The 12,728-nt window shown below is 38.5% G+C and overlaps 1 protein-coding gene across 1 annotated transcript in view; it reads right to left on the reverse strand.

Moving 5' to 3' along the window:
- Positions 1–12,728, reverse strand: part of obscnb (obscurin, cytoskeletal calmodulin and titin-interacting RhoGEF b) — a 57,797-nt gene that overhangs the window by 30,608 nt on the left and 14,461 nt on the right. Inside the window, exons 18-37 of the mRNA XM_067435274.1 lie at positions 12,294–12,560; positions 11,905–12,174; positions 11,556–11,822; positions 11,095–11,361; positions 10,588–10,700; positions 10,331–10,484; positions 10,078–10,239; positions 9,871–9,975; positions 9,468–9,734; positions 8,735–9,004; positions 7,589–7,855; positions 7,130–7,396; positions 6,778–7,044; positions 6,383–6,652; positions 6,014–6,283; positions 5,634–5,900; positions 2,729–2,995; positions 2,307–2,573; positions 1,721–1,987; positions 1,159–1,425 (exon numbers count right to left, since the gene is read on the reverse strand). Coding sequence (XP_067291375.1) covers positions 1,159–1,425; positions 1,721–1,987; positions 2,307–2,573; positions 2,729–2,995; positions 5,634–5,900; positions 6,014–6,283; positions 6,383–6,652; positions 6,778–7,044; positions 7,130–7,396; positions 7,589–7,855; positions 8,735–9,004; positions 9,468–9,734; positions 9,871–9,975; positions 10,078–10,239; positions 10,331–10,484; positions 10,588–10,700; positions 11,095–11,361; positions 11,556–11,822; positions 11,905–12,174; positions 12,294–12,560 — 4,818 coding nt within the window. The remainder of the gene's footprint in view (positions 1–1,158; positions 1,426–1,720; positions 1,988–2,306; positions 2,574–2,728; positions 2,996–5,633; positions 5,901–6,013; positions 6,284–6,382; positions 6,653–6,777; positions 7,045–7,129; positions 7,397–7,588; positions 7,856–8,734; positions 9,005–9,467; positions 9,735–9,870; positions 9,976–10,077; positions 10,240–10,330; positions 10,485–10,587; positions 10,701–11,094; positions 11,362–11,555; positions 11,823–11,904; positions 12,175–12,293; positions 12,561–12,728) is intronic.

Raw genomic sequence — 12,728 nt, forward strand, 5'->3', positions numbered from 1 at the left:
TGCAAGATTGTTTGGTGGTAAATGTACGGGCAAAATTTAAATTTTCACAAAGTCTCTAAGTTGCCTAAACAGAATATCCAAAGGAGCAATAATGCATGGGCAAGAAGTTTAAATGTAGAAAAGTAATTATTATCAACATAAAGACACACCGCAACAAAATATTCAAATAAAATGCGGTCATAATGCAAAAGCGAACGCATAGCCGCATGCCGCTCCAATAACAAGAATGCATCACTGAACATTTGGACTGGGATTCACATTTTCATTTCCACATAAAGGTGCAGCATGACAGACAGGAAATGCATAACAGTTTCATACCACTGAGCTCTGCATGTTTCTCTTTCTTCTGTTTATGGATGTCTGTTTCAGGGGCAGCGGTAGAACTGTGAAACTTTAAAGCTGTGGCAAAAGATTCATCAATGTAAACTGCAGCCTTTGGCTAAAACCATAAAGATCTTACAACACAAATAGCAATGCCCATGTCAGCCATGTCGGACAATAATGGCAAATACAGAACAAGCAGACGTCCTGGATTTAAACTTCTTTTACAGAAGCATTCATGCATGTTGACTACATGAAAGCCCCTAAAGACTGAATGATTTCAGACTGTTTAGCATTTCCAAACAAGAAGGGTTCAAGCTGCTGACCAAAAAAACAAAGCAAAGACAGAATTGTGACTCAAGTCAGACTAGAGTCGAAGCCTTAAATCTAGATCTGTTTCACAAATGAACTGTACTAAACTGAAGAGACTACAAACTAGAAGAAACAAACAGACCGTAAATAAGAACATTTTAAGGCAATACCAAAACAGATGTTTGTCAGACTATAGCACTACTGCACAACAGGTGGAGCCACAGCAGGATACAACAAATTATCTAAAAGTTATTTAACAATTTACAGAATTATTCTGTTCCCCATCAACAACATCTCCAGTTTTGGTTTTCTGCTTTGGCATGCCATTTGCCAGAGCATGATTTTGTTCTACACAATGAACAATTACATGTTTTTGTCTACTGTAGGATATCAGTGAAAAGCTAACATAACAAATGCAAAAATAACATTCACTGACACCAAACAAACAATACGATAACAAACAAAAGATTGTTTGTTATAATAGTGCAGTTAAAAACTACCAGAAAGAATAAGAACAATTCCTACCCTTGATCTTCATATTGGCTGTGGTTGTCTTGTCTCCACATACACATGTGTAGTCTCCTTCATCTTCACATTTGAGATCGGTGATCTTCAGCTCTACCTTTGAGGCAATCTGCCTGATGATGTACTTTCCTCCAGACTGAATAATATGGCTTCCCTTTTTCCACTGCACAGAGATGCCAGGTTTGGAAAGCTCGCAGGAAAGAGTAGCACTGCCTCCTTCATCACACTCTAGGTTCTGTAGCTCATGTGTGAAGACCACTGGTAATGCTAAGGAGCCATGAAAAAGTGTTGGAACCATGTTACACAAACAACTTGAGACAATCTTGAAGAACTGGACTGAAGAGAAATCTTTCCAGTTTTGACAAAATCACACGTTTTCCAGTTGTAAGCCCTACCACATGAGCAAAACAAAATCTAGCCATTAGTATAAGAAAAACTCCTGATCAAAAATAGCTTCAGTGCACAGTGGAGGACTGTGTTAAAGTAATACTTTACACAATAATTATTTAAAAAAGAAATGCATAAAATATCAAAAGGATTTTCAATGGATGATCATTCCTACCATTGACGGTAATGGTAGACGAGGTCTTGTTAAACCCACAATCACAACTATAGATTCCAGCATCTTCAGTTTTGACATCAGTGATCTTCAGCTCGAAAGTAGATCCAACTTGCTTGATGTGGTATTTCTCTCCAGAATGGATCACCTGAGTTCCTTTTCTCCAAACCACAGGCACTCCTGGTTTGGAAAGCTCACATTGAAGAGTAACACTGTCCATTTCTTGACACTCCTGGTTTTGTAGTTCTCGTTTGAAGATCAGTGGTAATGCTAAGAAGCAATTGGCGTTTTAACAGTTTGTTAGTATAGTGTACTTTGAGCACAATTTAAAAGCACAACATGAAAAACCATTCACAACCTTCCAAAAGACAACAAGAGACAAGATAAGACACAAAATCACAAAACACTGAACATCTTACAAGACAAGACGTTAACATACTAATACCAAATAAAGCTCTCTAATAAAAGTTATCTTTAGGCAACTAACGAGCAAAGGTTAAAAAACAAATAAAATACAAACAAAGTCTCAGTAAAGAGTGAACATGGAAAAGCAGACATTCACATTTATAAGACGAAATTATCTTCATACCCTTGATCTTAATGTTAGCCGTAGTCTTTTTTTCCCCACATAAACATGTGTATTGTCCAGCATCTTCAGGTTTGAGGTCAGTAATTTTCAACTCAAGAGAAGCTGCATCTTGCTTGAGTAGGTACTTTTCCCCCGAATGGAGCACCTGTGTTCCTTTCTTCCAAACAACTGGAACTCCAGTCTTTGAGAGTTCACAGTGAAGAGTAACACTGTCTCCTTCTTCACACTCTTGGCTCTGTAGCTCACGCTTGAAGACCACCGGTAATGCTGAAGAGCAATTGTGTGATCAATCAATACAGATTGATCAAGTTAGTTCACAACATATAAAGTGCGTTGACATTTCAGAGTATTGCTTGCATCTATCAATAAATGAGTCTAAATCCTGAAAAGATTCATGTAAATGAATAAGCCTTTATCCATACCACTGACAACAACATTTGCTGTTGTTTTCTCGGTTCCACATTCACAGGAATATTCTCCACTGTCCTCCGCCACTAAGTCTGAAATCTGTAGCTCAAACATGGTGTCCCTCTGCGTTATCTGATATCTTCCCCCATGTTTCAAATTTTCAGTTCCCTTCTTCCATTGCACTTGGCAGCCAGGTTTTGAGAGCTCGCAGGAAAGTAAGACTTTCCCACCTTCGGTAACCTGCTGGTTCTTCATCTGACCCCTAAACCTAGCAGGCACCACTAGAGAACGAACAAGCATAAGATAATTAAAATTCATCATAGTTTTAACGTCCTAAAGACAGAATGGAGGATCATTGGGATGAGATGAGGAAGGGATGACAAGGAAGATATGATAGCCGATGTTCTGTGTTATTTTGTATCAGAATGGGATTAGGCTATTAATATATAATATTTTTTCATCATTCTTGGTGGTCAAAATTGTTTAAATTATCACAGAAATAAACAAAAAACAATTCCAATACATCCACTTTACCAGGACTACGAGAATACATATATTATGTTAACAGAGTCAAGACAAGACTGAACCTCACAAACCAACACGGATGTGCCATTTCTAAAATTTGAGAGCTGATAGACATCACCTGGAAATCTCAATATTCTTTCACATCAGTTGTAATAAGAAGCACAAGTAACAACAATTCCAGCACATACTGAAATACAAGACTATGTAACCACATCATAATTCTATCTATCTACCACATTTAAAAAAAAATCTAAATCACATGTAGACTACCAGCATAATTGTGAAAGTATAATATAAAAGTGCCAGTACACTGAACTCATGTGATCTTGTACTGACACAGTAAAGCAATAATATTGCCAGACAGAAACCCAAAAGTTAAATACAAAAATGCAGAAAGTAAACTACAATACAAGCTGTCTTAAACTGTACTTATTAGAAATATTTTCAGACATACCTTACTTGGGTAAAGCTCGCCTTCCTACATTTTTTAAACTTATCTCAGTCTGACTTTCGTGTTCATATTCAAAGAAAAATTGACTTTACCCAACTACCGTAATTCCTTAAATGAAGACCGGGGCCTTTATTTACCTGAACTGCTGAAGGGAACCGGCTTTAATTTGAAGCAGGCTTTTATTAGGGGCAGGCCTGTATTTCTAATTTCATCTGTTTGGAAAATAATTGCTTTAAATAAACTGTTTTTAATTAATAGCGAATAAAAGCAATAGCGTTCCAGTGGACATAAGTCATTGCTTTTTTTAAGAAACATGCAAACATATCACCATTTACAACAACAGCCAGAAAGGTGACAAAGCAATTTCGGTCAGAATTACTGTAGCCCCAATCGGTAACCACCATTGAGACATGACCATTGAAAAATGTAAAATGTTTATTCTGCGCTTAATTTTTATATAGGTTCCACGTAAGGTTATTTTAACCAGACTCAGCTTTCTACAGGCTATTGGTTGCACGTGAGGGGGAAAAAAACACTTCCTTCCACTTAAGAGTTGTATACTTGTAAGCACTTTTCATTTTAATATATCTCTTTACATAAATATTATTTTCTACTTTAAAAAACTATGATCTCATTATTTTTCTAACCCAACTAATGACGCATCTGCGCTTTCTTAGCCTATTGCGTGTGAGGAAAAAAGCTTCCTTCCACTTGAGAATAGTTGTGCACTTTTAAACGCTTTTTATTTTACTATATCTCTTTATATAAATATTTTTTACACTTGAACTATAATTTCGTTATTTTACTAACCCAATTAATTACTCAGTGCTTTCTAAATAGTTTGCATGTGAGGGAAAAAAAGCTTCCTTCCATTAAGAAGAGTTGTGTACTTTTAAGCACTTTTTAATTTAATATATTTCTTTACATAAATATTATTTTTTACTTAAAAAAAGATATAATTTCATAATATTTTTAACCCAATTAATGACTCTATTTTCTAGGCTATATATTGTTGCACTAGGAAAAAAAAGCTTCCTTCCACTTAAGAAGAGTTGTGCACTTTTGAGCACTTTTTATTTTAATATATTTCTTTACATAAATATTATTTTCTACTTTAAAAAAACTATAATTTTGTTATTTTTCTAACCTAATTAATGACTCCGCACTTTCTATCGTTGCACGTGAGGGAAAAAAGCCTACTTCCACCTAAGAAGAGTTTAAGCACTTTTCGCTATTCATCGTTATTCATCATTTCGTTATTTTTCTGACCCATCTAAATACTCATCCGCATTTCCAATAGGTTGCACGCACTTTTCTCAGAGATATTGCATATTGTTTTTTAAATGGTCTTTCGTGTAGCCTAGTTCATATGACCACTTTACAATATTTCATTAACATAGTTTATTTTGAAGCCTATTGTGTTTTCTTGTACAAAATAAAATATTTTAAGTTAAATGCAGTGTAAGACGTATAAAAAGATGAGATGTGAAGATCAATATTTGTGTAGCCTGTCTGAAACTAGCTGTTATATGATTAGTGTGTTTCGCACTTGAAAGAACAGGGCACATGAATCAGGATGGTTGCGTGGTGTCGGGTCAGCCGTCACGGCACAACCTTACTGTACATTACGATGATCTTGAATGCACATTAAATGAAAGGCATTTAGGAGTTTATCAACACATTTTCCCCTGGCCTTTATTTGTTTGTGCTGACCACACCCCCGGCCACTATCAGAGGCCCAGCGTTTAATTGACAACAGGCTTTTATTTGAAGAAATACGGTATATTAGATCTTTTCCTTTATCAGAGAGAAATTATTTAATAAAGAATTGATAAAAGCAATCTAAACGGTAAGCTTCTGGAATCTATCCATGAGATTCTCAGCCTTTAAGGTATTATTTTCAAGATAAGCAAATGCATTGAAATAAACACCAAGGTTCTTACCTTTCACTGTCAATTTGGCTGTACTCTTTGTAGAGCCAATATCACAGGTGTATACCTCGGTGTCACTCTTCTCCAGATCCTTCACTTTGAGGATGATGATGTTTCCCTTCTGTGTCAGCTCATATCTTCCTCCAGCCTTGATCTCCTTTGTTCCTTTTAGCCAGGTGACTTTAGAGGCAGGTTGGGCGGTTTCACATTCAAAGGAGACAGCACTATTCTCTTCTGCATTGACATCCTTTAGCTCACAAATGAATTTGTTGGGCAGTTCTACAAAAGGGAATGAAACACTAAGGTAAATATAACTTATTTTATTTAGGGGTATGAGATTTCCCCCGTTGTACATTTAAAGAAATGATGACCATTGGGTTTAAAAACCTTGCCTTTGATCTCCAGTTTAGCCTTGGTGGTTGGACCACCGGTGACCTCGCAACTGTATTCTCCAGAGTCTTTGTCCGTGATGTTGCGGATAGTCAGCTTTATGAGCGTCTGCTCCTGATTGATTTCATATTTTTGGCTCTTTCTGATAGACTTGCCATCCTTGGACCACTTTACTTCCAGTCCAGATTGAGAAAGCTCACAGGAGAATGTGGCATCTTCACCAATTTTGGCACTAACACCCTGAAGCTCTTTAGATATAGTAGGAACTTCACCTACAGCCCCAAAATAATATATGCATTGATTATGCAAAACCAGATTTATTCAAAATCTTTATTTAAATTCATCGCTCTTGTTTCACCCTGCTTACTCACCCTCAATAGAAAGTGTTGCCTTCGAGCTCAAATCTTTGAGAGCGAACACCACCTCACCAGAATCAGAAGCTGAGACTGATTTGATTGTTAAAGTATATTTGCGCCCTTTGCTGCTTATCTGGAAACGCCCTCCATCAGTGACAGGTTGGCCTTTTAGGCTCCAGGAGCACTTCTCTGAGCTTTCCCGGGACAAGATGCACTCAAATGTGCAGTTTTCACCGGCTTTGGCCTCTATTGACTTAAGACGCTTGGTGATCCCGATGTGGATATCTGGGGTCAACAACAAAGACATTATTTGGAAAAACACTAAAAACACTAAAAACTAAAAAAAACACAACAAATGACACTACAGTGTCACTGTAGCCCAACATTAATACCATAGTTTGTTGACATACCTCTAACAGTGACCTTGGACTTGGAGAGGTCCGTGCCAAGATCACAGCTGTACTCGCCGGCGTCAGCTTGCATGACATCATGGATAGTCAGTCCCAAGGACTTACCATCATGGAGGAGCTCATACTTTTTGCCTGCAGACAAGACTGTACCATCTTTGCGCCACACAGGGGCCACTCTGGGCTTTGAGGCTTCACATTTAAGAGTCACTGTACCTTTCTCCTCTGCAACTACATCATCTAGCAACTTCAAGAAGACCGCTTTCTTTTCTGGATGTCAAAAAAAAAAATTCGCCAATTTTCACATTCAGCATTTTTGTAAACTTGCTTTATTTAAACATTTTCAGGACCTTACCTTTGACCTTCAGGCATACTGTTTCTTTTACATCCCTTATGCTGAATGACACCTTTCCACCATCCTCAGGTGCTAGGTTCTTGAGAGTGAGGGTGTGGGTCTTATCCACATGGGTGATGGCATTGACTTCATTGTTGAAAAGCAGCTTGTCATTGAGCGTCCATTGAACTTCTTCATCAGCATAGTTAACCTCGCAGGTGAACACAGCATCACCATCTTCATCCACCTCCACATCTGTCAGATGTTTGGTGATCTGGATTTTACGCACTATGTACGTCAAGAAAAAGAAACATCAAATATCATTTTCAGAGTGGCACTAACAACATCTACTGTATCTAATGCCTTTTTAGTGTAGTCAAAGCCAAGCTCTCACAAGCAGCCCTAACCCTTACAGGCTGGATGTATAAAGGGAATGCAATTTGAAACATCATGCTTTGAATGCCTTCTTTATGACTTTACCTTCTACTTTGAGAACGGCTTTGCTCTCACAGGCCCCGACCTGACAGCGATACTCTCCAGAGTCCTCTGGACTCAAAGCTTGTATAATCAGCTCCACATTGGCGTCCTTTTGCTTCATGCTGTACTTGCTAGAAGCCCCCAAAGCAGTTTGGCCCTTAAACCACTGCACTTCTTTTGGTGGGGCAGAGAACTTGCAGCACAGTGTGGTGGAGGTCTTCTCCTTGGCTGACACATCCTTGAGAGGCTCAAGGACTTCAATAGGACGTTCTATTAGGTAAAATGAATAGTGACTTTGAAAGCATAAACACAAAAGTTCACAAATCTACTGTATACTACAACATTACATTTTAGCGGTCTTAAACATATAGGGCCCAATTTTAATGAGCTGAGTGCATGGTCTGGCTAAGGTTCACTTAAGGTGTGTCCAAATCCACTTTTGCTAGTTTAACAATGAAAAAAAAAACGGTCTGGATGCCAGGTGCATGGTCCAAAAGGGTTGTACCTAGTCTCTTAATAAATCTTGGGTGTGTTTTGGGCGTAACGTGCAATAAACCAATTAGAGTCTCATCTCCCATTCCCTTTAAAGTTGCGATCGAGTTACGCTCACAACATAGCAGATTTGCTATTTACATATCCGAATTTGCAAGCAGAAAGACTGAATGCTTTCCCAGAGAGTGCATGTTGTGCACCTACCCATAGGCACATATTACTAACACGCCCTTTAAATAACACAAAAAATACTACTTCAGTTGCCTCAAGATAGCAACACGGCAACAATGTGCCTGAACACACCTCATTTTCAGACCAGCACGCCCATGGGTGAACAGATAGGCGCAAGAGCATTTGCTATTTAAACAACATGGTGTTGAATGTGAAAATGATAACTGTGTCAGGCTGAAACTAGCAAAAACACTTGCGTCGCATTGCACCGGTTGTATGATAGGGCCCAATAACAGAACATAAAAATTTCTTTAAAGCACAAAGCCTAAATTTTTGTAGCAATTTCGATTCTACAATTGCACAAATTTCTGTAGCAATTTTATTATGTATCATTATCAAAACCTATTTAATTGGAATTGTGAGATTCAGATTAGATCACTTTTGGAGTGGCTATTTTGCAAATCTTGGTTAAACTAAGTCCCTAACCTTTCACTTTGAGCTCGGCTGTTGATTTGCTCTTTCCGGCTGTGAACTGTACTGGGCCTGACATGGAGGCCTTGGTCTTCTTAAAAGTGAGGCGGTGCATGGTTCCCTCTTTCTCCATCTCGATATCTGCGCTATCCTTCAGCTGTTCCCCATTCAGCATCCACTTCACTGGCTTGACTGTCTCCACACTGACTTCCACTTCAAAGTGGGCAGCGAACGGCTCAGTCACCTCCACAGAACACAGCTCCCGTACTATGCTGATAGCCTGCTCTGAAAGTTGTAATGATACAACATAGTGCTGTGTCAAAAATTTGCTACATAAAAGTTTATGTAGAAAAATTATTCAAAAACGCTTCAGAAAAGTCAAACCTATGAAACTGCATGGAAAAACAACAAAATGCATGTAAGCTAAATTTATGTAACAAAAATTTAAACTGTGAGCAAACATTAATTTGTTCCAAAGAGCAAATTAATGAGATAAATAAGACTTTTAAATATGGTTAAAAGCACATACAATGCTCATACTTGTCTGTTGCAGATCAATTAAAACTGATCTACAAACTGCTATCAATTAATAAACAACATGCAATTACATTGTCATCCCTTTCACAGTCAGTTTCAAAAGTGTTTTAGTTTTCTTCTTTAATTGTGTGTGGTTGTGCTTCAAGAATTCTGTTGTACTTTAATCCTAAAATGTTATTATTTTTTTAATCATAACTGAAAAGGTTTTTACCCTCTACTAGTAGCTGACATGAAGTCTTATCATCAATGGCGTCACACATGTATGTGTCCTCATCATCATCGTCCACGTCGATGATGGTGAGCTTCCTGTAGATGTCTTCACTGGTGATCTGGTGCTTCTCGCTTGGTTTGAGCTCCGACTTGTTCTTGAACCATGTGACTTTAGCGTTGGCCCTTGACACCTGACACTCTAAGTATGCGCGGTGTTTGTACATGGCGATTTTGTCTCTCAGTTTCTTCACAAATCTGACAGGCAGTTCTGTAATGATTACAAGGCAACTTAGGGCTGATTTGTTAGACAACTGTAGAAACACTACACAGCCCAGGCTGTAGTTCATTAGTCTTAAAACGAAATGCAAAATACATGCAGATATTATAGGCACATGACCACAAACCTTTAACCTTCAATTTAGCAGTTGAGGAGGCCTTCTCAGCTGTGAACTTGATTTCACCAGCATCCTCAGCTTTTACAGATTTGAAGAGTAGAACGTATGATCTTCCTGAAAGAGAGAGAGTTTTAAATGAGTTTAAGAGTTATTGATCCGTCCCTTTTGGAACTGAATTTATGTTTATTTGATTTTAGTCCATTCAGTTCGACTCACCCTCCTGCCTTATCTTGATATTGTCTCCAGCTTTGAGTTTGGCATCCCCTTTGTGCCATTGAGCCTCTACTTCATCGTGAGAGACCTCACAAACAAATGTTGCGCTCTCCTTCTCTGTCACCTCTGTGTCCTGCAGTGGCTTCACTATTTTAATATCTCGGGCTGCAAGAATTCAAATACAATCAGTTATTCATGTGACTACAAAATTTTTGATAATCTCCAACTTAGAATTCATTAATTATGAATTATTCACCATGAACAGTGAGCTTGGCTGAAGTATTGTCATCTGTTGTTCTGCAAAGATACTGGCCCTGGTCCTCATACGCACACTTGTGGATGAGGAGGGTGCGCTTGTTGGCCTGGGACTGAATGCCAAATTTCTTTCCTGGCTTCAGTTCCTCATCATCCTGATAGAGCAATAATGACATCAGCATTCTTCAAATAATTTTATATTTCATTCATATGTGACTACAAAACTTTTTTAACAATTCTAAATTGAATTACTGATACCTTAAACCACTTGACCTCAGCATTTGCTCTTGACACTTCACATTCAAATGTGACTTTCTCCTTTTCTGGAGAACTGATATCCCGTAGAGGTTTGAGAATCTTCGCAGCTGGCTCTGTGGATACAACACCAATAATTATGGTGGCAAACATTATAGATTTTAACATTGGTGTTTAAGTTAGGGTTTTGTTCCTAAGTTTTCATATACAACTTACTAAACCCCCAATAAGCGAATCATACACAGACTGCAGAACGTTAATCATGAGGTATATCTGTTTCCTCAAGATAGTTTGGAGAATATGGATAACCAAATAGTTACCGGGCCCCACTGACTTCCATAGTATGAAAAAAATACTATCAATGGGGCCTTGTTTCATTTTTGGGGTGAACTATCCCTTTAAACGTCAATTATTGTAAGATGCATTAACCCTAAACTACTGAATTACACAATTTGCATGGCAAGAATCATAAGTGGACTTAAACCTAAAGACCCGAATATACAAACTCACCTGTAACAATTAGTTTTCCAGAAGTATGGACATCCTCAGCTTGAAAGGTAATAGCTCCACCATCACTTATCTTCAGCTGGGACATAGTCAAGCTGTGCTTGTTGCCCAGTGCTGTAATGATGATATTGGCTTCTGGCTTCAGTTTCTTTCCATCTTTGCTCCAGGATCCTTCTACATCAGCCTTGCTGAGCTCCACCTCCATAGTGATGCTCTCTTTTTCTTGTACTTTCATCTCTTTCAGGCCTTTTACTACCTGAATCTTCTTAACTGAAAAGTAAAAAACAATGTAAATGCATAGATTAAATACTTAATAATTGAATGTACATTTCTGTTAATGATTTTCATGGTAAATTTTTATGAACTACTAGGTGGTATATAATCATCATAGCAAACATAAGGAATAAAAATATTATGATCGAAAGAGTAACTGTGATAGAGTAACATAATAAAAGAAGCCCTACTCTCTACTGTCAGTTTGGCCTGGGTCTTGTCATCTAGGGTTTCACATGAGTAATGTCCTCTGTCAGCATATGCCACGCTCTTAAGGACCAAAGTCTGCTTGACACCCTCCACATGAATCTCCAGATTTCCTCCTTGCTGTAGAACCACACCATTCTTCATCCACTTCACATCTTTTGAAGGTTTACTCAGCTCCACTTCTAACCGAACTGTGTCCTGCTCCTGCACAGTCACATCTGCAAGCTTCTTCTTGAAGGTGACAGGAAGCGCTGCAAGATATGGATATGTATGCTCTGAGAATTATGTGCTTGCCTGCTGATATGTTGCATTACGCTTAACAGTTATCCTTACGTTGTACTTGGAGTGTGGCTTTGCACACTTTTCCATCGGCATCGACACTAAACTCTCCTGCGTCCTCTTGAGTGACATCTATGATAGTGAGGGAGTAGCTGCTTCCTCCACAAGCAATCTTATATTTGGGACCAGCTGTTATGGGAACGTCATTGCGGAGCCATCTGACACTCACATCCGAAGGTGTGACAGAGCATTTGAAGATGGCATCTTTGCCTTCATTTGCTACAACATTGCTCAGCTTGGTAGTGAACCTCACCAGACGTGGTGCTGTGAGAAATTAGATCGAAAATCTCAGATCTCATCTATCACTTAAAACCATCTTAAGGTGTGTTGGATCATTTAATGAGAATTTGTGACTTTTAGACATGGACACTGATGGTTCTTACCTTTAGTGGTGACTTTGGTTGTGGTCTTGTCATCTTTGCATTCACAGCTGTACTCCCCTTCATCCGCCTGAGCCACACCAGAGACAATCAAGAGGCAGTTGGTGCTATCAGTGCGCATGCTGAATCTGCCGCCCGGTTTGATTTCTCTGCCGTTATGCTTCCAGAGGACATCACCTGTGGCTATGTTGAGGCTGCAGGAAAGGGTCATGGTGCTTTCTAGCACTGCAGAAATCGGCTGCAATGGCACCACAAATTTTAAAGGTGCCTCTGCAAGGAATAATTGAGGGGGGAAATTAAATCCCATTTTGTCTGCAATCAGTTAGAAGTGCAATTATATCTATATTAATTACTTTGAAAACTTTAGATGTATAAGTATAGAGACAATTACATTGGGGAAAAAACAATAAACATGCAATAAAACTTTTTTGGCTTTGA

Source organism: Pseudorasbora parva, chromosome 24, assembly GCF_024679245.1.
Source record: "Pseudorasbora parva isolate DD20220531a chromosome 24, ASM2467924v1, whole genome shotgun sequence".
Taxonomy (NCBI): domain Eukaryota; kingdom Metazoa; phylum Chordata; class Actinopteri; order Cypriniformes; family Gobionidae; genus Pseudorasbora; species Pseudorasbora parva.